General features: G+C 41.6%; 2 protein-coding genes and 2 long non-coding RNA genes across 4 annotated transcripts in view; 2 read left to right on the top strand and 2 right to left on the bottom strand.

Annotated features, from left to right (window-relative positions):
• LOC122156738 overlaps positions 1-8383 on the top strand; it is a 16011-nt gene extending 7628 nt beyond the window's left edge. Inside the window, exons 2-3 of the long non-coding RNA XR_006167618.1 lie at positions 4972-5096; positions 5906-8383. This is a non-coding gene — a long non-coding RNA (uncharacterized LOC122156738). The remainder of the gene's footprint in view (positions 1-4971; positions 5097-5905) is intronic.
• Positions 6366-10366, bottom strand: LOC122156737. Its single transcript, XR_006167617.1, has 2 exons — positions 9418-10366; positions 6366-8336 (listed from the first exon to the last, which is right to left on the bottom strand). It is a non-coding gene; the product is annotated as an uncharacterized LOC122156737 (long non-coding RNA).
• A 515-nt stretch (positions 10367-10881) lies between these two features.
• On the top strand, positions 10882-16750 carry SAP30 (Sin3A associated protein 30). Its single transcript, XM_042812120.1, has 4 exons — positions 10882-11190; positions 11932-12054; positions 14298-14396; positions 16420-16750. The coding sequence occupies exons 1-4, from the start codon at positions 10882-10884 to the stop codon at positions 16540-16542; spliced, it is 654 nt and encodes a 217-aa protein (XP_042668054.1). The 3' UTR covers positions 16543-16750.
• A 2506-nt stretch (positions 16751-19256) lies between these two features.
• Positions 19257-25659, bottom strand: SCRG1 (stimulator of chondrogenesis 1). Its single transcript, XM_042812583.1, has 3 exons — positions 25578-25659; positions 21309-21558; positions 19257-19637 (listed from the first exon to the last, which is right to left on the bottom strand). The coding sequence occupies exons 2-3, from the start codon at positions 21542-21544 to the stop codon at positions 19583-19585; spliced, it is 291 nt and encodes a 96-aa protein (XP_042668517.1). The 5' UTR covers positions 21545-21558; positions 25578-25659; the 3' UTR covers positions 19257-19582.
• Between the last annotated feature and the right edge of the window lie 911 nt (positions 25660-26570).

The raw sequence follows: 26570 nt of genomic DNA, 5'->3' as shown, positions 1-26570 counted from the left end.
GCCGGGATCCGCGCGCGCTGTGATTGGGCGGAGCGGGATGCTGCAGCGTGGTTTAAATATACAATGCCGGGTAGAGCGCAAAAGGAGGGGAGTTGAGGCCTGAGCGGCGCGTTGTTCCTCTCGGCGTGGTGAAGCTCGGTCCTGCTGCCCGCGCGGGGTCCGTGAAGGGGAACGCTGTGTGCTCCCTCTGTCCCCGCGAGGAGGGCGGCAGGTAGAGGGCTGGAGAGGCTCCACTGAGCGCTCGTGGTCGTAGGGGAAGCGCCGGGGGAACGCGGCCCCTCGTGTCCGGGAAACCTCCGCTTCTGGAGCGAGGGCGGCTGTTCCGCTGCGGTTCGCGCCACTGCTCTGCAATTGGAGTCCTGTCGATAGTGGTTTCCTTCTGCCCATCTCTCGCTCCCCGGTTAGCATCCCTCCAGATGAGTGTGCCTGAAATTACAGCGCTTCCCAATGCTCGTGCTTCTTCCAAGTGTAGTTGCAGTGTTCCTGTAGTGTAACTCCAGTGCTCCACTTGTGCTTACTAAGGGTGCACTGATCTCTTTTAACAGCAAAAATAATAACAGCTTTTAAACTGGAACAGGAAAAGACCCTGACCTATCCTGCGCACAGGCCAGTTGTGGGCATAAGATTGACGTGTCTGACCCTATGTCCAAAGTCCTTTCTTTTCCAGATCTGCTCAGCATTAGAAGCATTGAATGAGCAGCATTTATCAGGCCCAGTCCTTCAAGCTCATCCTTCTTCATTCTAACAAAGACACATTTCCACAGAATGTTGCTAAGATGGGAACAAATGCCTCCTCTGTCCCTCTTGTGTATTAATCTTTATTTGTTTGCTCAAAATGAAGCCCTGAAAGGCAGTGTGAACTGGAAGAAGTTGCCCAGAACCCTCTTTAAAGGAGTGTGGTTGGGCGGTGAATTGGCAGAGCTGTGCAGAGGTGTGTGTTCCCTTGGCAGATGTCAAAGCCTGTCAGAAGCTGCTTATCTGAGCTCTTATAGCACCTAACTTCTGTGGCCATTCCTTTTAATAGCATGTAAGCTACAAACAAAGCTTCCGCTTATCTTCTAAAATAAACATTTATGCAGGGAATGTCCTGTGTTCCAGTATTTTATTGCTGTAAACTAACCCATTACCTCTCCATAGTGAAATAACGCTGTCAGTTCTGTAGCGGTGAACTCAGTGAAGGCCTAGAGCCACTTTGTGAGGAGTGCTTTATTTCTTTATGTGTGGCCTTTACAAATGGTTTTACTTCAAGTATTACTTGGAAAGCGTGACTTTGTTTAGTGAATTAAGCTGCCAGATGGTTACTAATTTATTTTGTGGTGAGCCACCTGCATATGACAGTTTATTGCAGAGTGTTTTCTGGTTAATGAAGACATTTTGTAGCAGATCCTAGAATACTAATATATGCAGAATGAATCATCATACAACCATTAGTAGGTCTGATGAAGAAAAAAAAAAAAAAAATTATTTGCCAGACATGCCCAGAACTCTCCATATCAGGCCATTCAAATGAGAACAAAGTAGTATTGCCTCCCGCATGTTTTACAGCTATACGAAAATGTAGATTGACTTCATCAAAATCAGTTCTGCTTTTGATTCCTCACAAATGCAATTAATAAGACAATGAATTGCTACACCAACTTTTGGGAAACGGTTCTCCAAATTCCGGTGCTTCTAACATATTGTATCATGAACTCCGGGAGCGTGTTGCTGAAAAGTAACCAGGACAGTTACATCAGAGACAATTTCTAGCAGTGGAAAGCAGAGCAGAATATTTCAAATCTTACCTTAAAAATAAAATTCAGTTCTTAAACAAAACAAAATATCTATGTAAGAAATGTTTAATTCTTTCTCTTAATATTAGTATTACAAGTTCACGTAAAAACAAGACTTTGGAACAGTCGCTGGAAATTATCGGATATGATTGCAGTGAAATTTTTTCTATTGAATTGTTTTTTCTTGTCTACTCTTAAGAAAATGGTTGTAGAAAAGCAGGTAGGGTGAGAAAGTGCCATTACTGGCATGGGAAAAATGAGACCTGCCTGTCTTTCAAATGATTTAATCAAACGGATAAAAGAAGCTGTTTCAAGTTTTGCTCTGCATTCTTCTTAAAACATCCTTTGCCTAGATTATCTTCTCTGAAAAAGAAAGCTTTTGTGCAATTAAATATAAACATGGAAGGTTACATCATGCTATGTCATATAACACAGGGCAGCATGACAAACCAAACAGTTGTAGTCTTTAACATCTGTCCATCCTTCAACAAGGAAGGCAGTATTGAAAATTTTCCATGCTTGAATATGATACTGGAAGCTTTCTGCAGCAGTGCTGATGCTGAAAGCTCCACACAAGAATACTGCTTTTCAAAAAGTTGTCAGTTCCAAAACTGTCTTTCTACAGAACCATCATACTTGGAAAAGCGTTTCTCTGTGTGCTCAGTTCCACAATAAGCTGTCACTCTTTTTTCATTATGCCATACTGTTCCTTCTCAGACAAAACCACAAATTCTGTCTCAAGAGATTCCGTCGCTGCTACTTTTCTAAAGCAGTGATCTATGCAGTATTGACTTTGGTCAGTCCGTGTGGTTAATTTATGGATGACAGTTGTGGGTAAGAAGCACAAACTCCAGAACTTCAGGCTTACTTCTAGTTGAATAATTCAGCTCATGAAATGACTGTAAAGTTTTATAGTTCCCTGTTTTCAAGCCATTTTGTGTTTCTAATCTGCTCCACAATTGCAATTTTGAGTGCTATTGTTAACTTCACTTAATCTTCAGTAAACTGTTTGCAGAAAGATAAGCAGTGCAGTGCTTAGAAAGATTGGGTAGAAAGAGAAAAAAAGAACAATGGGCCAAGAGTAGGTTACAGAACTGAGAAATTGGTTTAAAGAAAGTGTATGGTGGATAACAAAATGAGCAAGGAGAGTCTCGTAGTCAAGAGTATAATGTAATACTCCTAGCTTCTGAGACCACTGCCTTCAGCCTTTTTTAATATTGTTATTAGGGAATAAAGTGATGAAAACCTCTTCTTTGAATCTTAATTAATGTTGCAATCAACAGATCTGTTCTGCTTGGAACAGATGTGGTTCAGGTGAGGGAACTGCAGACCCAATTGCTTGACCAAAACTCAGACCAAGCTTTTATTGTGGTGTAAGCGTATATACGATGGCAGTGTCAGTTTAAATTCATTCCTCTGTATGAAGTGGGCCTACTCTTCTCTTCCCAGAGACTCTGCTATTCCCTGAATTCCTGTATGGAGTGCACCATAACGTAGCATTAATAGCAGTGAAAGTGGAAAGAAATCATTCTTGATTAATTGCAGTCTGCAGCTGAAATGGTTTCTCTTACAGATGTGAGAAGTCACTGTTTACCGGATGAATAATGAGAGTGAGTTATAACCACTCATGCTTTTAATATCCCCTAACTAACTTCACAAATAGCAATGCAACCTGTTGAAAGGCAAAGCAAATTTAGCTTTAGATTATCAGAATTTTTTTGTTGTAGGAAACTGAAAGTTTAAAATCTAAGACATTAAAAGCATTTAAATAGGTCACTGCTTTAGAAGTCCATTTCTACCGTGAGTTACAAGGCCTACAGACAACAACTGTTTTTGGGCCTATTTCATGAGTGTCTCTTGTGCTTGATGTGGGAGCTGTAGGATTAAAAGCAAAATGTACGACAACCTAAGCTGTTGCTTACCTAAACTCAAAGCAACACTCCATTTGCTTTAGTGTTTGAAATATAAGCAGTTCTTTTCTTTGTACTTTGGCCTACTGCAGTTATATACGTTTTTATCTAAAGTTCTCCAAGCTGTTGTGTCTGTCAATGGGGAATTATGTTTAAAGTATCAGATATTAGAACTTTTCCCTTTTTTTTTTTTTTTTTTTTTTTTGCAGTGGGTACAGCACGGACACGGTATATATTTTATAAAAATGAAACATATTTACTCTCTAAACATTAGCATTTTATTACATGTGCTACTATAAAGCCTGCATAACCAGTTAAGCAGCTCGTAGGCAAACAGTGGCCTTGGTACACCAGGCTGTTTTACTCTGAAAGTTCAGTGACTTGTTTTGACTTTGTGCTGTGTACCAAATACTTAAAACAAAGACAGCCTGCATTACACACTACTGGGGACAGCTGCAGAGCAGAGTGAAACTGAAATGGTCACATGATAGGAAATAAACACAACAAATCTCTCTTGGTACTGATGCAGATAATATTAGGAACACCAGCTGTTCCTGGTCACAGTAAATGTTATATTTTAGCAAACTTTTTCAATCTTAATCTGAATTTCATTTACCTATTTACACTCAAAGAAATACTCAACTCATGTAATATTTTTCCCATTTGGATCTTAATGCACTTCCTTATGTTTTTCTATATTGTTCATCTCTTTTTAGAATATGAGAAAATAGCTTTCTTTTCCCTTCTTCATTTGTTATTTTCACAGGCAGTATAAAGGGGCTTCAAACTGTGATGTTACAAATGTCAGCACTAAATTGGTTTAAATGGATAAAAAAACATTTTGTTCCTTCTGCCCCTACCTCTCCACTCCCCAAAATCTTCATAAACATGGATTTCTTTATGTAGTTACTGCAACCAAATGTTGCATCATTTGGAGGCCATTAGTTCCAGGATATTTTTACCTCTGCACAGGAAGACAAAAGGATGGATGGTGTCTGGCCCCGGAGGTGTGATATGCAGGAAAGGGATTTGAAGAGGCTCTCATCCCAGTCCTGCTCCTGAGGAGTCAAAGCACCTGTGTGAGAGTAGCCACTAATGCTCATGCTGCCAAAAAGAAGCACGTGACAACTGATGATGGTTTACAAATGTTGAAACTTCTACAGAATGTTTTGTTTATACCTTTTCCATTCACAAACACTGTATTCTTATGAGCGCAAGAAACTTGCAAGCAAACTGAACTTGACAGCAAAAATTGTTTTCTACTTAATTGCTGTTCTTAAATCTTTTAGGAAAGAAAAGAATACAGGGAGCTGACAGAGATGTATACTGCAGGCCAAGGGAGGAAGAAGGAATCTGCATTCTTCTGTCTCCTGCAGCCAGTAGAGAGAAGTGGCTGCAAACAGCCCGATTCCTTGTAAGAAATGTAATACTCATAAGCTCAATGGCATTGTGTCCAAGTAGTAAAGAAATAGGAATTAACTTCAATGGTCATGTGAAGTACATCCTGGTACGAAAATCATTTTTGGCCAAGGGAATACCACTGTGAGTCCTTCTACATCAAATAACTAATTAGTTCAGGACAAGAGTGTGCCTTTGAAGGTAGTCTCCTGATGGAATTTTATTTACCATGCTTTCCTTCCAATACTGAACACTGGTATAAATCTTTGAGAGAATCCATTTTGATGCAAGACTTTTTACTACTCGATCAAACATGCTGCAGTTCATTAGCTTGATTGCTGAGCAGTTTTTACATTTTATATTAATAATTAGCATTTCTGTTTTAATTATCGTAATGTATGCAAATATTAAAAGCATAATATCCACCTTTCAACTTTACCAGCATTAAAAAGAAAAATATGTAAAGATACGATTCATTTTTGAACAGACTTTGATGATGCACTATGAATGTAGATAACCACAGTTGCTTAAGAGGTAAAGAGTTGTAGTATTACTTTTGCTAATTCTGACATGAATTACAAGATCATGTAAAAATCTGCTCAGTCACTTGTGGAGAGAGGTAAGGTCTTTTTTAGTGCCTGTGGATGGTTGTAACAGCAGAATGAGGTCTCACCTGTGCTTATCAATAAGTATTAAAAACCAAACACGTAGATAAAAAGCCTTTAAACCTCCTTATATCTGTTTAAACATCATAATGTTGAAACTAAAGGGTGAGAGTCACCTTTTCTTTGTGGTTATGTTGTGTTTTTGTTTGTTTTGTTTTAGAAAATATTGATTTGATTTCAAACTTATCTTTGCAACTGTAAGGCTGGAAGCTTTATGACTATGAAAGCTGAGACTAACTTCATCTTCTAAGTAAAGGATTAGAGCATGAAAGATGACACAGAAAAATCACAATCTAATGATTTCTAAGAAAGAAGCAATGCTTTTGATCAACTGCTATGTATTGAATGACTGATGACTGTAAGTACTGTACAAATGTGAGAAGCATAGTGCCCTGTGTGCTTTGCAACTACAAAACTTCTGCTATTGGTCTTTTGTTTGTGAGAAATTTTGCAAAAGTTTTTATCTGATCTTTTCCCCATATTTTTCTATTAAGGGTTTCTTTTCAATAATATCAGAAAAAAACCACAAAATTTTAGTTCAAAACTATAATTATACTTGAGTTTGTTGGAGTATAACCCTTCATCTTTTAAACAGAGTGAACTGTACAAGAGGTCAGGAAAACATTTAAACATAATTTTATTCATTTTATTTTTATGAAAGTATCCATACTAGTATCAGAATTTACTTAGTTTCTGCTGACTGAGTGCAGATAATCATCCTCTGAAGAATTTTTAAATTATGTGCTGTAGATTTAGGTGGAGGAAGTGTTCCCCTGTTCCCAAGAAGCACTCTGTAGCTGCTGCTGATTTGAAGTGTGTAGTCAGACCTAAAGATGCTTACAGTTGTGCTGCCAAGATGAGGACACTACAATGGGATAGAGGGATGCTGAGGTTTTCTGTTTTCCTTTGTATAAAAAGAACCCAAATCAGAAGAGATCATGATGGTGTAAAGGAGCATTGTCATTTCTAGAACCCAAGACAAAGCTACAAAGATATGCATTATTCAAAGTAAAAAGTGATTAAGGACCATGTCAAATCTAAGTTTATGTAACTAGGAAATCGTGCTTCTCAGAAGGTAAGATGGTAAGAATAACTATATGCTTTGCTTTCCTGGTATCAAGAGAGACCACAAGAATTCGCTGTAAAAAAATGAGTTTCTTTTGCTGTCAACATAAAGAGCCGGCCCAGCTCTTTATTTCTTCTCAAGGGATTAACAAATAACTCTTAAGTCATACGCAAGTGTTGGACCTATTATTCATAGCTAATTTTCTATTATATTGTTAAGAAAAACCTCTGGGAGTGATAGTTTTTGCCATAGATCTCTGGTTATTGCGTTACATTTCACAAGAGCACTACTGTTGGTTCTTGCTGGGTTTATTTCTGACTGTGATCTGTGAAATCGTGAATGTGAAATGAAACGTTAATCAAAGCAGCCTGGATGGACAAATGATCAGTGCAATAGTGGCTCTGAAACAAACAGATGGATGTGCTCTTCTAGCTTGCATGAATGGGGGCTTGTGAGGAGAAAGATTATTGAAACCTAATACATACCTCAATACAAAGCTAAAGGTGGGCTCTGTGCTCGTACACAGTTATACTTTAAACATCACACTTAAGATGCATTCGGATATGACCCATACTTTTCATTTGTAAAGTGTATTTTAATGTTTAAATCCCACAACAAATAACTTCTGCCATATATATTCAGCAAAGAACACTTCATGTTTCTGTACCGTTTATGCATTTTTTTGCACATGAAAATGAAGCTTTTCAAAAGAAGGTCCTTTGCTTACTGCACAAGTGAGTTGGTACAAACTGTGAAGGGGCATGCATTACAGACCTTCAAAGCTTTTACAGTACACAGGCTTATCAGTTTTAATCCTGTAACACCTAGATTATTCTTAAAATACAGTGTTTATTTTTGGACCCTATTTACTGCTTTAAATCTAATAAAAGCACCTGTTACATAAACTCTTATACACTCGTAATTTTCATTTTGCAAGCTGGAATGCTTTAAAAAGAAAACAAAAGGAACATTGGCTTCAACGGCATGACTCAAAGCCCGAAAAACACCAGTTTTACACCAATTTAATTCTTTTGGTTAAAGGTAGGATTTTCTCTCTTATCATCTTCCTTAGTTCTCCTGCAGTAAGCTCTATGTGTGCTAATAGAGATTTTGTTACCTGATTAAGTATCCAAACAAAGTTGCATTTTAGCTATTCCAGTGAAGAAAAAAAAGAAAAAAAAAGTGGTTTGTAGGTATATCTTAACATTCTTGTGTTTTCAGCTTTATGCTTCAACAGTTGGACAATAAATGGGAGGCAACAGCAGTTAATGGGTGCTGGAGTGGGAGAGGATCAAACATTTGAGAAAGAAGAGCATGATAAAAGGATAGAACTTTGTTTCTGCTAAGGAAGAAGAGATTTGTTCACTGTTCTTTATCACGTTTACAGTGAGAAATAGATCTCAGCATCTGAAGTACTTAAAATACACCATATCAACTGTTTCCATGATTTCTGACACACAGCCAGTGACTTCCTGTTGATTTGGTTGCTCTTTCATCAAAAACATCAGGGAATGTTGTAGAATATCTGTAGCAAATTAAGGAAATCTGTTTTTAATTGAAACAGTTACAGTCTGAAACAAATAAAATGTACATTTACTGTTAAAACTTGCACCAATTATTTTCCTTAATGCTGTATTTGCTAACAGGACAATTTGAGGTGCTGAACATAAGTGCACTAAAATACTCTTAGACTTCAGATGAATGGTACCTAATGGGGAAGGGAGTAGCCAGCCCCAACTGAACCTTATTAAGTTCTATATGCAGTCATGAACTACATTTCCTTTCCAAGACTACTTGTAACACATTTACAGTGTGCTTGCAATATATTCAAGGTGATGTGTCCAGTTATCATTCTTCCCTCTCAAATTACAAACAACATCAGTCAAAAGCTAACACGAGCTGGGACATACGGCATCTCAAAGTGCATAAACTGCTCAGCTTCCACTTGTGCCTGGCTTTCCCTGGTACCAGGAAGTTCAGGGCCTATTTGTGAATCCGGGTCCTTTTTTCAAGACAAAGTAGCTTTTAGGCATTCCTACCAAAGGAGATGTTCCTTCCCTGTTCTTGAATCATTCACGCACTCCTGCCCTCCATCAGACCTTCCTTTCTGCCAGGACACGATCATATAACTGATCAGTAAAGCAGATGGCAGTTTAACTTAACTGATTTTCTTTTCCCTGCTCTAGCTGTAACCCAACCCAGTTTGCCATACAGCATTATAAATGCTTTTACAGGCGCAAAGAAAGACAGAGCACAGGTGTGAAAGTGAGCAGCTTACAGCAGAAGCAGAGCTGTGTTTCTCAACCCTGCTGCAGCCTTATCGTGATCTAATCGTGAAACTATGATACTGCTCTATTGAAATTCAGCTTAGGAATTAACATACTGGCGAGCACAACTGAAATCAGGCTTTCAGCTGCCCACAAACTGTACAAAGAGGATTGGGAATGTATCCGAGACGTATAAGCAGTCTCTACACTTTTAACAGATCACAAGCAAACATAACAGAGATTTGTATTTTATGCTCACTGTAAGGTCAAAACCACCTGAAGAAATGAAATGGATCTCAAAAGGCATAGTGTGAGGTGTTACAAATTGCTACTAATGACCTTGATTTCCACTGGAAACTTCCTGGAACTCACACTTCTCTCAGCGTTTCAAGCATATGCTTCCTATATCTTCTTTAGGTAAGGCCTCCTATTGTGTGTTTTCTTTTGTTTTTCATCATTAACATCATTATCGTTTTTGAAAGGGTCGAATAACAAGAAGCTTTAGCAGTGAGTTAAACGTCTGTTTTCTGAAATTACACAGTGGCAGGGCGTGGAATTGAACCCAGATGCTTCGCTCAGTCTTCAGCTGGGCCGATAACAAAGGAGGGTTTGCTATTTTTTCCAGCTCTTACCCAGTTCCTCCCTTTAATCACGAAACGTGCCCTTATGCGTAACCGCTGTCTGTTACTGTATGCTCAGCCTAACTCCGCTTGCTGAATCTTTCAGTCACAACTGGGAGCATAAGCGGGACCTACCCTTGTTCTCTAATGCCAGGTTATGCAACCAGATTAAAAAGCCATCTGCAGCACAAACCCAAACTGCGGCATAATCGCGTTCCCTGGCTCAGGCAGGTCTTCGGCTTACACGGGATCTGCGTCTCCTCAAATCGCTCGCTGACCTTCCGGTTACTCTTCTGATTCCACAAGCGCACGGTAATGGATACGGCCACATATTTCCGCGGTTACCTCACGGCGCTCGGGGCGCAGGCAGCCCAGATGCCTTTTCGCGAATTTAAGGGTTCAAAAGGAACGCAAAGCCTCCTTTTCGCGCTCCAAACGCACTCGGGCGAAAATAGGTCAGAGCCGGCCCCTCCGTCACCACAGCGGCTGAGCTACTAAAGGCTTTGCGTTAACGCCGCTCTCGTGTAGCTTTCCGAGAGCTGAAACGCTCGCTCTTCTCGATATCGCCAGCGTTTTGGCGGTACGGCCCCGCCGAACGCCCGCATTTCAAATCCCAACGGCCTCGCCGCCGGGGAGGAGCGAGGGCGGCCCCTTACCAGCCAGCCCGAGCCGCCGCCACCCCAGCGCGGTCCGGCCCCCCGGCGGCGGGGGGTGGGCAGAGCCGCGGCACAGAACTGCGCCCCGCGCCCCTCCAGCGCGGCCGGGGCCGAGCGGAGTGCCTCCCCCGCCGCGCACCTCGGGAGCCGTAGTTTCCCCGCGTCGCCGCTCGCAGCGGAGAGCGCCGGGCGGAACTGCATTTCCCGGCGCGCACCGCGGCGCGGCTGCGAGCACGCGCGGTGCGACGGGGCGGGGCGGCGGGCAGGTTGCTGTTGTTGCATAGGAAACAGCTGAAGAGTCTCCACATGACAGAGGGGGAAGGAGGAAGTGGGGCGGCCCGTAGGGTGCCGCCAGCGCGCCGGTAGTCGCGGAGCTCGGGTGCCCGTCGCGCTGCGCGTCCCCCCGCGGCGGGCGAGTCTCGCGGTCTGTGCTGAGCGCGGCCGGAGAGCTCTCCGGGCCCAAGTGCCCCCGCCGGGAGGAAGCGGTGGCGGCGCTTGCGGGGCTTCCCGCCGGCCCGCCGCGGGGTATGAACGGCTTCGCTCCCGAGGAGCTGCCCCAGCGCGGGGCCGACCCCGCCGCCGCAGCCGCCGCAGCCGCGGCGAGCGGCGCGGGCTCCGTTTCGGAGGTGCCGGTAGGGCTGGCGCCCCCGGGGCTGACTGCGGGAGCCGCGGGCTCGGCGGGCGCGGCCGGGGCGGGCGGCCCCGGGGCCGGGCAGCTGTGCTGCCTGCGGGAGGAGGGCGAGCGGTGCGGCCGCGCCGCCGGCAACGCCAGCTTTAGCAAGAGGATCCAGAAGAGCATCTCGCAGAAGAAGGTGAAGATCGAGCTGGACAAGAGCGTAAGTCTTGCGGCAGAGGGCTCGGCTCGGGGGCGGCTTTTAAAGTTCTTTTTTGGCGTGTTTTCTTTTGTTTGCGTTTTTCTTTTTTTTTTTTTTTCGTTGTTGCTGGCGGCGGGGAAGCGCCGTTTCCCTGTCCCTCCTTTCCCGGAGCGCGCCGCGGTTAGCCCTGCCCGCAGCGCTGCCGCCGCCCCGTCCCGCCAGGAGCCCCGGGCCGTCGCTGCCCCACCCGGCGGCCGTGGGCGCGGGGCCCCGGGCGCGGAGGGCTCAGTGCCCCTGTACGGTGCGGCCCTGCGCAGGGGAGCCGGGACATGGGGGGAGCGGCCCGCGTGTTGCTTGACCTTGTGGAGGTAAAGCCGTGCGGAGCGGGAGGAGGTGGCGTTTTGCCTCCCGCAGGACGCCTGCCTCCCGTGGGCTTTCGGATTTTTGTGCGTGTTTGTTTGCCGATCCCCGAGTTGCGGCGGGCGGTTGGAGGGAGGGCTGTGTGCGCGCGTGTCCCCGCTGCGCGCGGTTCCCTCCGGGTCAGCCGGGAGCCGCTGCGCTTCCCCGTCCTCCGGCCGAGTCGCTGGAGGTAACGCGCGGCATAACAATGCCTCCGTGCAGCGGAATCCGGCGGGAGAGCTTCCCCACATCGCTCCGCGTGAGCGAGGCTGCCGAAAGAATGTCTCCGTAGATGCCTCTATACCGCAAGGCTGGGAGGAGCTTGCATGGTTTTGATTGAAAGATGCGGTCTTACTCTTGTAGGCGAGACACCTTTATATCTGTGACTTCCACAAAAACTTAATTCAGAGTGTGAGAAATAGAAGGAAGAGAAAAGGCAGTGATGACGATGGTGACTCACCAGTGCAAGACATCGACACTCCCGAGGTAGCCAACGGTTTTTTCTAATAGTTATGTTAAATCTGTACTGCTGCGCCTGCTGTTGGGGGTGGCTCCTGATTCGCTCAGCTTTTGGTATGGCAGAAGCAAGCTGAACTTTACAGTGTATCTGCTGTATTTGCAGAAGAACTGCAGTATCGAACTTTCCTTACGGTTTTTGGCTCCAGGATCCTGCTAGAAGTTGTTTTGCTACATATTAACAAAATCAGTCTTTGTAAGGGTTGACAGGACACCCAGGACTTGGGTTATAAATGCTTCTCTGCCATAACGCTCCAATCCTTTCTTTCCATTTGAAATGTGTTGCAGATAGTACCTGTAGTTACCACTTAGTGTAGCTGGAAGTTTCTCAGTGAGAGAGCTCTTTGGTTTTAGTCCTGGTTGGGGCAGAGGTGCTCAGGCAGTTTTGCTGAAAAGGAGCTAAGAAGGCATTTCTACTTGCCTTCTCTGCTGCAGGCCAGTGAAACACCACCCATTTTGGAAGTGAACTACTTTCAAACTTTTTTAATGATATAATGTGAATGTACTTAAAGCTTTCTTCTTCCCACACGTGTGCTGGATTATTTCTGCTATGGTCTGTGTGTTGTGAGCAGAGCCTACCTGGCCTCAACCAAGAGATTTTTCCAGGGTTCATCAGAACTGTTTGAGAAACGTTAACTTATCCTTATGGTCAGCATCAATAGTGTAGGTGATGAAACTTCATGCAGGAATCTCTGCCTGGAGACACAAGGCTCAAGCCTGAAGGCTCTGACTAAGAGGATTTTAGGAGATTGGAAGTGGTTTGATGCTGGGCTTTGGTTTTTGTCAGCTAAAAACATTGGATGGCATCTCTGAAAGTTCTCTGCGTGGCTTAAGGTAGCTCTCTGGCAGAGTTGTAACTGCAGCTTTTGCCTCTTTATTTGCTCAGACAAGAATAAAGTACGACACAACTGATAGATATCCTTAGTACAGGAGAAAATAAGTGTATTTTCAGTGGTAGTAGTACAGGAGAGTAGGTATTTGTGGAGAGTTTTGGGGCAACAGCAGCATGTACTTTCCATGTGGTGCTCTGTGCCTTAGATGCCCACCAGCCCCTGACCACCTTGATTTTGAATTGCTGTCCAGTTTACTGCTGACCACCAGTAGGGCCTTCTAGTTTCCAGCAGAAGCTGTTTCGTGATTCATACTAAGAGAGACTGATTTCCACAGTGCTGCTATCTTGAGTATTAGGGCATGCCCATCCCTCAACATATAAGGCAGGATTGTATCAAGTCTGGTCAGGTCACCAAGAGTGCACTGGCACTGTTGTTGCCTTAAATATTGAGTAGTTGAGGCTGCTAGATGACTTTAAAATAGGAGTTAATGCCTTAACCAGTCTTTAATGCAGGAAGTTTGGAGAACACTGCTGTAATTGCAACTGACCTAACAGAAGTTCTTGTTCAACCTGCTTTCTTAGCTTCCTTTCTTCCTCAGTCTTCTGATTAAACTTTTATACTGTCAAGGAGTTGGGAGGGTAAGCTGTTGCTGGGAGAAGTGGCTGTTGATCTGAGTTCACGGGATTAAAAACTGAGCGAGTACTGGGTTGAGACCGTGTATTTATATCCCTGTGAGGAGCTTGTGCAATGCTGTGAACTGTCAGCTCACAGTGAAAAATAGTTTCGGGCAACTGTGCCTGTGTACGTAACTCCTCGGTTGTGCTTATTGTAGCAGAGAGATTCTTGGAGACCAGACTGGCTTTCTTTTTTCCTCGCACTTCAAGCCAAAAACCTTCACGTGCTAGACTTTTTCTTGGTTATAATGCATGCTGTCTCATGGTGCAGCTATGCTGCTATATCTTACACGTAACTCGTGAAAAACTTCATGGCTGAAAATGAAATGCAGAGACCTCCTTTTGAATCAGAATCTTCATAGAAGTTATGAGATTTGTTACTGTGCTTTGTGTCATCGTGCTCAAAATGGAGAACAAATGGCAACAGTAAAAGAAAAAAACAGAAAAGATTATAGTACTGTAAGTTCTAAATATTGTCTGCTGCTAACAGGAGAAAGAACCATACTCAGTAATGTTAAACTGCTCTGAAGCTGAAATGGAATGATTTTTCTTTCTCCTAGAAGGTGTGAAGTGGTACTTTTTCTGTCAAAATGAGCTCTACTGAGCTGACAGTACGGCTGTGTATGTGCAAGTTTCCAAGATGATGAGGGAAACCTTATCAATTACATCAGGTTGCTTTTCTTTCCCTTTCCTCCTTTTCTTTTAGGTTGATTTATATCAGTTACAAGTGAACACACTTCGAAGGTACAAAAGACACTTCAAGCTACAGACCAGACCGGGACTTAACAAAGCACAGCTTGTTGAAGTACGTACGAGTGTTTATTCCATAATAGAAAATGCAATTCACCGTGGCATGCGTTGTGTTGGCTTTTTTGCTGTACAATTTGATCGTTGCATGAAGCTCATATATAATCTGGGTTTTAAGAGAGCAATAAAAGGAGCTGCTTATCTAGCTTCCTTCACTGCCACATCTCCTGAGCCAAGTAAAGCAGAAGTAAGAGCTCTTTGCAGAGAAGGGACTCGTGACTTTCAGAAGTGTGTGTGTGCTCCTTGAAAACAGTGGGCTGAACAGTGAGGTGACCTGTGCATCTTTGGATGTCATAGAACCATGGATTTCTTACCTGTGCATCAGCCACACCTTCAGCTTAAGTATCCTACTGATGATAACTAGAAATTGAGAGGTAGCAGTGAAGTTCTAGTAAGTAAGATCATGCTTGGCTTTAAAAAAAACCGATTGATACAGGCATCTGTTCATACATAAAAGTGCAGAAACCTGAAAAAGTTTTCTATTGATCATTAATCTCGCTTAAAAACTGCGCATCTATTATCACAAAATAGAAGTTCATGAAATTCTTTTTTTATTATCAATACTTCTAAAAGCACTTAAGCTATATGTGAGTGCAGATGTATGCATTTCTTCTGTATGGGAGTGCAATTTGAAAGTGCTTCTTTTGCACTGCAAGGGCACAAATATGTGACAGCACTGGTGATCATTTCAGCAGGGAGGGATAGCTGCCACCTTTTCATTGTTGTGCTGTAATGCTCAGTTGAACTTCAGTGCAGACATTTTGTTGATCTCTCTACTAATTAGCGCAGATTAATGCCAAGGTTATTAAATGTGTGAGAGCTCTCCAGGGCTAAGCTGTAGAAGAAATACAATGCTGCTGCCTCTACAATTAAGTATTTTCAATAATTCTTCTTTTTTAATGTGAGAGTTGATGCACGGATGCATCCAGTTCTTGAATTAGCAGAACTGATTTGAAAAAGCGCAAAAACTTTTGTTCTGTAGAACTGGCATTTCTAAGGGTCTGCTTTAGGTACATCTCATGAGATGCTTCCAGTAACTTATGTTTCATGTGCTGCTCTGTGTGAACAGGCAAAGCTTCTGTCACATGCTTTGTTTGATTGACCTAAAGGTCCCTGTGAGCTGTAGCTGCAGAATTTACTGTCATTTACAGTGCATATGATTTCTTGTTACTTGTCTGAATGTACAAGGGATTTTCTGCTAGCTGTTACTTACAAGTCCAATTTAAAGGGCTCTGTCAAACTGTCTCTGTTTAGTTTTCTTTTTTTTTTTCCCAAGGTATGTTTTGAAAAGCTTTCTAACTTGCTGATTATATTAAGTATTTTATGCTTGTGCCTTGTGGTAGATCAATGGTAGATCAATTTCTCACTTCCTCTTGCTAATTTTAGTCCAAAAAAAGTATTCTGCAAAAAGCTGGAAAACAGACTGGGGCAGTCAGTCCATCTGAGTATTTCCTTATAAAACTGACAGTCCTTTGTGCTGAAGGGACAAAAACTTCGAACTTCAGCTTTAAGGACTGTAGAAGTTGACATATTTAGCATGTACAGCACTGTGAATTTTTGTCATTGACACCCCTGTTTCAAAGAGCTAAATCTTCATGCTCTGTCTTAAATTCTCGTATTTGGGTCTTCCTTTTTTTTTGTACACAACTTGATACAGACCTCCTTCAGCCTGAGTAATGAGCAGTAGCTCATTTGTGTGCCATAGGTTCGTGATAGTCTGCACATGTTATATGCTCTGTGTTCAAGGAGTGACTGCACAGATGTAAAGATACTCTTATGCTTGTTGGGAGAAATCTTTTCTTTTCTGATAATTTTCTGGGCATTTTACTTGAGAAATTGTGCTGTATTTGTTTCAGATTACTCAATGATAGCAGTTCCTTTCATACTTTACGTATGATACTAAAGATTTTCAAAGGGAGGCAGGGTTTCCTTTATCCTAAGTTGCTTGATCAAGCTTTTAATGTAGTTATATAAAGTTTCTGCATATAAGTGTTTAATTTCCTTGCGTTCTTCCTTTGTAGATAATTGGCTGCCATTTTAGGACAATTCCAGTGAATGAAAAGGACACCTTAGCGTATTTCATCTACTCGGTCAAGAATGACAAGAACAAACCAGACCTAAAGATGGATAGCAGTGTTCATTAGGCAGGGAAGACTGGGACTGAGACTCAGGCCACAAATCAAAAGACTGAGGGTTTTTGTTGATATGCAAAAGCTTTCTTTGTAACTTTTTGTCCCCAGAGAGTTTCTCTGTTTTATTTTTTCATAACCTTGGTGATTTGAGAACCATCTCTTATGAAACAAATTTCCTCACAAACTATTTTAAATAAATATTACTGATATTGTTGCTCAAGTGGGTGTGTCTAACTTATTCAGCGTGTTACTTGTGCTTAGTAGTTAAGCTTTGACTACCTATGTAATGGTATAAAAATATTCTTCAATTAAAGTGTACCAAGGATACATTTATGAATGTACTTCAAGCTCTCGCAATGCAGTGCTGTCTTGAAAAGAAAAGAAAAAAAGAAAACAAACAAAAATCCCTGAATTGTGGTAGATTTCGCAGTGGACTCTTTTTCGTGAGGTTAAAGGCTTTAATTGACAGTTGCAGTTATTAGCTGGGCAGAAATGACTGATTTGGTATCTTCTATTAGGCATGCTATTTCTTGTTCACTGCGTGCATTAACTCAGACCTTTTTAAAAACAACACACTAAAAGTAAGATGAGCAAAATATTATTTTGATTTGGTATCTTAGTAAAGTCTGTGATATTAAAGACAGTGTTATGTATGATTTCTTGTATTGTCACTGTTAGCTTTGTGTTAATCTAAACATGTGGTACATGAAACGTGATCTTGAAACATTATTTCCTTTTGCTTTAAGCTGTGTGCATTGGCTGAAGAAAAGGCAGGAGAAAAAGCTTAAAGAAGAGGAAGACACAGCTTTAGTTTATTCAGTTAGCATTCATTGCAGCTTCTGACCTTAGCAGGTTTTCAAAAGCTCTTTTTCAAATGTGCTGAAAAATGAGAAAGTGGTATTTCTGTGCTCTAATCTATATATAATCTAATAGTGTTAGCCTTGTGAAGTTTTTTTGAAAGACATCACTGTGACCAAGATACTCCATTTTGCTCTTTGACCTGTGGCACTCCATTGCATAAAACTGAATGATAATGAACCCAAAACTCAAACTGGCTTCCTTCTCAGGAGCTATAAGTACCCTAATTTCTTTCACTTGCAGTGTCATATATCTTTCCATGCTAGGGTTTTGCACTGTTGGCCAAACTTGAAGCTGGTTGGTGATACCAGGCTGGTGCAGGGTAAAGCTGGTAATTCTTTGGGAAGATGTTTCGGTACTCTTTTCATGGCAGTGGCTGTAAAGTTGTTTATGAACTATCCTTTGCACGAGTTACATTTGTTATCTACACAGCATTAGTTGGAGAGGCAGCGGGGGAACCCAGTGCTGAATTGAACATCTGAAGGATAAAGGCTTTTTCTTTCTTATAGGATGGCAAACAGGGATGGATGTTCCTGCATAGATTTGGCAGGGGCTGTAGAAGCTTTTTCTGGAGGGGAGGAGAGTGTGGAGAGAAACCAAGAACGAGCTTATATTGGAAATAGGTCTGTGGCCCTATGCTGCTGCATGTAGGAAGTGGCAAAACTTTTTTTTTTCATCGGATTATGTATTTTTCCACGTCAATAATGGTAAAAGGGAAGTAACTGAAAATCATCTACTGACTTTACTACCCACCTCTGCATCTGCCTTATTTTTGTAGCTGTTGCACTGGAAAGCTGTGAATGGCAGATATACGCTACCTGATTGGCAAGGAAAGTAGATGGCACAACCCACAGAAACTACGTGTCCTCACTGCTACTAGAAGCTTATGGAGGACTTTGCAGTCCTCCATAAAGTGGATACTGTATGTTTTCTTAGTAGAACATTGAATTTGGTAATTTTGACAGTGAGTTGCCAGATTGCCCACCTTCTATCGTCCTTCATTGATTATTTTATTAGAAGCCCAAATGACTCAGGAGTAATTATATGAACCAGGCTTTAAAAGCCTGATGGTACAAGCTTTTGTTTCAATAGTCTAAAAATTACTTGGCAAAAATAGTAAATGCAGATTTACTTGAAACTCTTACTACTGGTTATGTATAATTAACCTACCACTGCACATATCCAAGCATTATTTACTAACAGATGAAGTAAAACAGTCTTTGTGCTATTTCATGTTCATATGTGAAATAACTTTGGTGTGTTGATGGTAGCAGTTTCCACAGTGTGGTGTCGTAAGGTTATTATCATAGAGTCAAGGTTGGAAAAGACCTCTAAGATCACCTAGTCCAACCATCAACCCATCCCCACTGCTCCCAGTAACCATGTCCCTAGGTGAGCAGAGCACTAGGTCAAGGGGCAAGACAGTTACATTTGTACTACATGTTCCATGTTACTGTCCCATTCTCCTTCTAAGTCTTTCTGAATATACATATATATGTTCACTGCTGTTATTAGTGTTTTGAAAGCTCAATCTTTAACACTTCAAGACTTCAGATGCAGTTAACGAGTTAGACATAATTATCACTTACACCTACCTTAGTACTATTAATATGAATTTTGACTCTTTTTTTCCAGTGGAATTTTCAAATATGGGTAATGCAAATTAATGGTTTCTGTTTTTTGCAGGCACCCAAATAGAAGTGGGAGTGTGCAGAAGTGCCAGATACTGACTAGCATTGCCTTAAAGCAGTGCTAACAATAAAGCAATAGGAAGCTGCACTGCTGCAGTGGATTCCAGCAAGAGTCACTCTTAGCCACATGAAGGCTTGACCTTGATGTTTCTTTTTGAAAATTAGTTGAGAATGTTGTAGTTATTAAAAGGATACACTCACACACATATGTTTATATATTATTTGCTAGGAGATAAATGCAGGGACAATTATGAGCAGGTACAGTCTTTCACATCCATATGGAGCTAATTAAGGCAGCTACCATATCCAAAAGGAGAAATTTTTACATATTTCACAAAGCATAGAGAGGAAATTTTTTTCCAGCAGAAAGATAGTTTCTACAGTGTACTTAGAGAGGAAATTTGTTTTGTTTTGGCTGTTGCTGGCTTTGTTTTTTCTCTTGAAAGCGTATTTTGTGATTGTGGAATGATGCCCGTTGTCCTCAGTGACAGGCTCAGTGTTGATCACTCGCTGTTACAGGGAATCACGAAAGATATCTTCGATCCAAAGAAAATCTCCCTGAAACATATTAGATACTTAAATAATTATGAGAGCTTTAACATGTTATGCATTTCCAGGGCTGTTTTTTTTCTCCAGGTTTTGCTAGGATGTGTGTGTGATCGCTGTGTTTATGGGATGCCCTTCCAGCAATGCAAATGCAGCTGCAGGTCTGTATGAGAGCACTGTATATTTTTCCTCTGCTTGCCTGTTTCAGAAACATCAGCAAAATTTTCATTGACTGAGCAGTGTGCCAGAGTTCTAGCATGGTGTTGTAGCTTTGGGAGGGTAAAGCTTATCAAATATTTGATATTATTAAAAAAAATAATAATAATTCTGGTGTGTGTACGCATACTATTTAGCACAGTTAGTTCTACGGGCAGGCCTACGGAGTAGATATTCTTTATATCAAGGTGGGTGAAGAAAGACCTCCCTATGTATTTATATCCAAGTAAGAGGCTTTCTGGAGCTGTTCAAAGCTCTGTGGTTAAAGCTGAAAACCTGAAGTGTTTTCACTGTGAGGGCACGGTATGTGGTGAAACAATTACTTATACCCTGCTCCCTGTTTGAATGTGAAGTTCCTATTTTTAGGAGTCACTGCCACTTGGCTCAAATTCATTCCTGTACAAGAATGCTGCAATTTGCCTTTTGGATTTTAGGGGGCTTGACAATGTTGGACAAGAGGAGCTTGTATGAAAGTCATTTCTGCTTGTCTATGTAAAGCTATCACGTTATAATGTCCCTAAACTATTAGTAAGTTGTCAAGTTGATGTTTTATCTAAATTTCCTGGGGAAAGCTGCACACTCTTTGTGTAAAACAGCGAATACCCCACATTTCATGAGAATTTTGCTGTCCTGCTCTTGTCAGCCAGCAGGAGAAATCAACTAAATCTTTTTCTCCCTTGCGGGCATTCGTGGACCTGTTCTCCCTGCATTTGCTTTACTGCTCTAAGCAGCTGTCTTTAAAGAATCGTTTATTGGGTTGACACATCTGCACATGCCTTAGAGTAGCATCGTAGCCCTCTGTTGTGTAACAGATATCAAATGGCTTTGTTGATGGTCCTGAAAACATTTTCATTGCAAAGTGCTGCAACTAAGGATCTGTAGTTCTCAGACTGAACTTAGATCAAAGTTACTGGCAAAAAAAAGTTAGAAGTTGGATAATTTAAATGCCAAATTCCCCTCTGTTGGGATGTGCAGGTTTGCAAAGTATGCTGAGCATGTCCCGGGTGAGGCTCTGAAAAACAAACGTTGAAAACTGCCAGTGTGTCAGGTAATGGGATACGTCTTGATACAGTTTCAAGCTACTTGAAGAGATACACTTCCCTAAAATGGTACCCTATTCCAGCAGTGGAAACTGAGAAATAGTAGAAATACAAGTGGCTGTGCAGAACCCTTGCAGTTTCTATGCAATCAGTGTAATCTTTGGTCGGACAAGGGGGAATAGTTTTAAACTGAGACGGGAAGTTTAGGTTAGATATTAGGAGGAAGTTTTTCACTCAGAGAGTGGTGATGTACTGGAACAGGTTGCCCAAGGAGGTTGTGGATGCCCCATCCCTGGAGGCATTCAAGGCCAGGCTGGATGTGGCACTGGGCAGCCTGGTCTGGGGTTGGCGATCCTGCACACCAAGGAGGTTGAAACTAGATGATCTTTGAGGGCCTTTTCAACCCAGGCCATTCTATGAATCTTACTTTGGACAGCAGAGCAGTTCCTTGAAGTTGCAGTAACAGATGGTCTCGCAGCCTTCTCCTTCCCAAAAGTGATCCTGCAGGTTGTCATCAACTTGCCGGAGGCTCACCATGCCTTCGGGAATGCTGTGACAGCTGTGGTCATGCAGGACCCTCTTGTAGCACTTGGGCCGCCGGGAGGGCACTGTGTGGGCACCCAGGAGGGCACTCAGCAGAAGTAGAACTGAGAGCATCTTCATTTTTTGAAAGTTTCCTGTGCAACGGTGTTAAATAGAAATGAGATACGTGACATGGATACAGCTGTTGGCTGGATCTCTTTCCCCAGTCTGCTTTCTATCTTATATTTTTCTGTCTTTCCTGTGAACTTATGGAGGCTTTGAGTGTCTGCGTTGGAGGGCGTTTTCTCCTAGGAGGTAAATAAGATTGCCGTGGAATTGATATTCATTACTTTCTGTACAACCACAAGAATCCTATCGCTGGGAACTGAGCTTCTGTTGCTGACAATTTTGTTGTTACTTGCCCTCTCACCTTGAGAAAATTACTCTGAGTTGGCCGTGTGCTCTCAGCGATGTGAGTGAACGCACTGCTGGCTACCAAGGCAGTGAGTCTCATTGCTTTCCAGGTGATTTTGGCTGGTTGAGAATGTTGAAATGAGTCACTAATTTAACACTAGTAGTGTGTTTCCCCCTAAAAAATATGAGCATTCCTAGTTCTAACTGTGGTAACATCTAGAAAGGTTTTGTTGTCTTTCATTCAGTTGGCACATAGTTGATCCCTTTATGCTGCCACTGCAGACTTCTAGGCTGTTACATGTGGGCACAGGATAGGGTATTCTAAACTAACCTGGACATAATTAGCAGTAAGACACCCTCTGAGCAAGGACCATAACAAATGCCAAGGTCAAGTGCCATAGCTTTTATCTAGATAAGAAAAAAATAGGGCATGACAGGCATAGAGGTCACTCAGATAATTGAGTTGTGCTTGTATTATTTTGTGGAACACTTGAGTTGCTCTTGAAAAACAAACAAAAAAAAACTATTAAACATATACATTTACTGTACTTACAGTATTTTTTTCCTATGTAGGTTCTTAACTACCATAGCTATCTTGCTGATATTCTGTTTCTTCAGACAATGAATGGCAGACAACTTAAGAAGTCTGGCAATTTGAGTTCATGCTGGGGATCAAATGCTACACTGATGCTCTTCAATTATATTTTCCATAAGATTTTGTGCAAACTTTTAACATCACTGACCCAACAAAGTGTTAAAAATCGGCTAATAGGTTAAGGAATATGATTACAATGATAATAAACTCTTGTGTATTTTCAAACTTCCATCGTAGGAACAAAATTAATTGAACAGTTCCTTCTGGTTTCTGTGAACTTGTACATGAACTTCTGAGTAGTAGACTCCTATAAAATACGGTAATGGAGCCTTGGGGATCTATTTTTAAATTGCCTTAGAGTGCAGTATTGAATAACTCTCTGTCTTTATTAGTTTTAGGCCTCAAAACCACTTCTCAAATAAAGTAAAAATTGTTCGAACTTTGTCTGATGTTTCAAGTAAAGAATCTGCATTGTTATACTAATAACTTTGTTTTGTAGTAGAAATACTGCAGTTACAAGGGTTCTGCTCAGAGATTTGTAATGCTCAAAGAAGTTAGTGCTGTACCTCGGTAAACATCAGCGTAGAGGAATACAGTTTAACATTTTTCTGTTCAAATAATTGAACTTCGTTATGTAAGTATTTAATGGAAGAAACGTTCCATGCAAAAGAAATTTAGGAAACAGATGAGGTTTTTGTCTTTGTTTTCTGTGGTTGGATTATTCTGTGAGTTGCTCCCCTGAGGACAAGGCATTCGTAATATCTTGTGCACGTTTTTTGTACTTAATTTGAATGAGTTTTCCCTAAATGGAGTTTAGTTGGAATTCTCATTTCAATCTGTTGCCAGCTGCCGATCTGCTCTAAATTAATAGGAGCACATTCTGTCCCAAAAACTGACAGATTTTCTGCAGGCTGTCAAATTGCTGGATTCAAGAATCGTGATCTACAGCTGAGGATAACTCAGTGTTCGCTTTGGAGTACAGGGAGGTGTTGCTATAGAGCATCATTGAGAATCGATATGGATGGCTGCCAAAAGTGGTATTAGCAAAGTCATGTGCCAGCATGCTGTGGATAGACAGCTTTGCTCACAGGCTGGTTATGCATCTTGCCTAATCAGTACTGCTGCTTTTCAGAACAGTATTTTATTAAAATCATTGTTGTTTTTTTTTTTCCTGAATACTTCCTGTTTCTTTGTGGTTAGTAACTGAAAGGAAACTTTGAGTTAGGAGACCTTTCTTCAAAAGATTGGTCATTTGCTGTAAAAGGATGGTGCCTATTTGCAGGTGAAAGATTGCTCAGGTGTTTCAGCAGTTCCCTGCACAGGGTCAGTGGTGATAAACCTGGCAGACCTTTCAGATGCAGAATCTTCTGTTTCCTGACAAACTGCTGGGAATTCTTCCAAACGCAATGATGGAATATCACTTGATTGCTTAGGAAAACAGCAGAGCTAGAAAGTGCCTATTTACATCAAAATGTGTGTCAGAGATCTTATCTACCTTTGCTTAGCATGGAAACAGTCTTCTCTCATAAAACAAAGCAGGGAAATTGAACAAATCCGATCTCCAAAGTGATGCAAAGAATCATTGCCAGCAAACGGTGTTAGATTTATGTAAAGCCTTTGAAAAAGCAGCAGTACCAGCCATGCTAAGCCTGACCAGATTGCTCTATCAAGACCATATCACTTCCAGTTCTAACAGAGGAGTTAAGCCATCTACAAATATTTAAAATGAGCTCCTTGCAGTTGCAGAAATCCAATTTAAGGAGTTAACTCCCTGGTTACTTTGGTACAATGTAAGTATAGTTCAGGGAAGAAGTTCAGCTGGACAAACAAATGCTTTGGAAGACTTAGAATTTTGCATGGTGCAAAATTAGTTTCATTGGAGCATATGTGCTGTGATTCAGGAATTACTGTTATCCCTGCTCATTCAGCAGAGAACATCTGAATTGTTCTGACAAGCAATTTGGCACCATCTCATAGTTAGAGAAAGACCAAATAAACAAAAAAACCAACCACGTTTCAGCATCCCGATCTGTGAATTAAAGGATAATATTTCATGAAGGTAGTGATGCTCTTTGAAGTTCCTGTATTACTGCTGGGAATTACTGTGAGCAGTAGGAGACAGAAACAGGGAAAACTGAGGAATTGTTCAAAAATATATGTCATAATGTATCTAGGAGATCCTACAGGATTAGGAAAAGATGCATGTTTACAAGTTTTCTCTCTTAACTGTACTTTTCAGAGTTGTTATGCTTTTCTGTGCATCTCCAGTTGCCTAATCCTAAAAATCAGCAGTATGCTTATCTGATATTGATGTGGTTTATGATCTTTACCAGTCAGTTCAGTGATGTGCTGGGTTAGCAAGCTGGCTGACTGTGCCTTAAAAAGTGAAGCAAATGTTATTTTCTATATGTATTATATGTATACATCACACTCTCTTTGTGTGTGGAGTTCAAGAGTTAAAAGCACCCACTTGCAATTAAATGCCCTTTAATCATCTTTTATTTGTCAGGTTATCTTTCAGAAACACCTGTAATTCCTGGCTTCAACCTGAAAAAAACAGAATCTAACATAGAATATTTCAGTGTTAGTGCATTATAGGTAGGCTTATTAGTACATTCCTAAGAAATCATTACACAAGAACTGCATAACTGATATTATTATGAGGAACTTTCTTCCATAAAAAAGTACTCAAATCTGTTTTGCTTGAACAGTTGGTACATTGTGAGGACTGCAGCTATTCCACTGAGGATGAATTCGGTGAATTGCTGCTTTGTAATTCCCATCAATACCATGATTCTTTCCAGAAATTGAGTTCTCATTAAAATCTATTTAGTTCTCTTAAAGTCAGCAATTTGTTGTGAGTGCACCTCTCTCTGCATTTACCAACTTTGCAATAATACTGAGTACAGGAAAGCAACATAGCACGTTTAATGGCTTTGGATGTTAATATCTAACATTCAGCCTTGAAGAAGAGCAAGATAGGAAAGAAGGATCTTTAGCTGGATTATACCCACACATTTGTCTCAATTAACATATTTTGCCTACAGTGTATCTGATCTCCCCAAATCATCTTCTGTATGTTCCCACATATATTTCTAATTCTGCAGTCTTTAACTAGCAGCAGAAGAACATGTGAGCAGGGATAATTTCAGGAACTAGACGTACCTTTTTCTTCTGCTTCTCTTCTTTTCACTTTCTTAGCAGTATCTTTTCGGATGTACACAGAGCTAGAGCTGGAGGGGATGAGCAGAGGGAGGGCTGACGGAGGTGCTGGACAAACAGCCTTTTGTCCAGCCTGGCTTCTGTCTGTGAGTGACACACTCCCTGCTCCAGAGAGGGGCAGAGGATGGGCTTCAAGAACTGCCTCTTTCAGACACTGCCAACCTTGATGAGGGAAAGAATAGAGAGCGCATCCCTTCCAGCAGGAAGCATTTCATCCATCCAGGACCTGATGGCAAGGTGTCTCCTCAAGTGAGCAAACCACAACACTCAGAATGAATGGAGGAAGTGCCCTGTGGAATACGTGCCCTGCTGTGCCACCCGAGCGGGGCTGTGCTGAGCAGGGCATGCAGCCAGCCAGCAGGCTTGTGTAATCCTTGCCTTTGAAATTCTGTTTTTTCAGACTGAAAGAATGGAGAATTGTAATTATTTTAGCCAGATTCTTGTATGATCTACAATATGACACCGTGCATTGAGTTCATCACTGGCCAATGTTTAATCAAGAGGTAAAGGGTTACACTGAACAGTATTTCAGAGGAAATTATATTAGACTAATATAACTATTCAAGTAATCCGATACAATGTGTGTGATAAAAACATACAAATTGAGGTCCTTGAATAGATCTGAAGTATTAATAAGAAAACAATCTCTGGGCTGAACTCTGGGACTTGGTCAGTGTCCTTACATGTATCTTGCAGTTTGGGTCCCTCTTTTGTTCTGGTCATCCTGTCTCTGTTTCCTCATGTGGATAGGGAAGTACAGTTCTACCTTAGATTTTGATCTGTAGTTTTTTACATTTTCTAGTATCTAGTGCATCATTTTGGTTCTCCCATGTCTTTGTAAGGACTTGTAGTTCTATACCTTGTTGGGCAGCTTCCCATGCAGAAGTTTGTTACTAGTGCGAATAGGTACCTCTGCTCAGCTGCTCCAGTTTACAG

Source organism: Centrocercus urophasianus, unplaced genomic scaffold, assembly GCF_019232065.1.
Source record: "Centrocercus urophasianus isolate 14NV4802_14NV808 unplaced genomic scaffold, USGS_Curo_1.0 seq_13, whole genome shotgun sequence".
Lineage (NCBI taxonomy): Eukaryota > Metazoa > Chordata > Aves > Galliformes > Phasianidae > Centrocercus > Centrocercus urophasianus.
The sequence above is the reverse complement of the archived record's forward strand: the minus strand, read 5'-3'. Positions and strand labels throughout refer to the sequence as shown.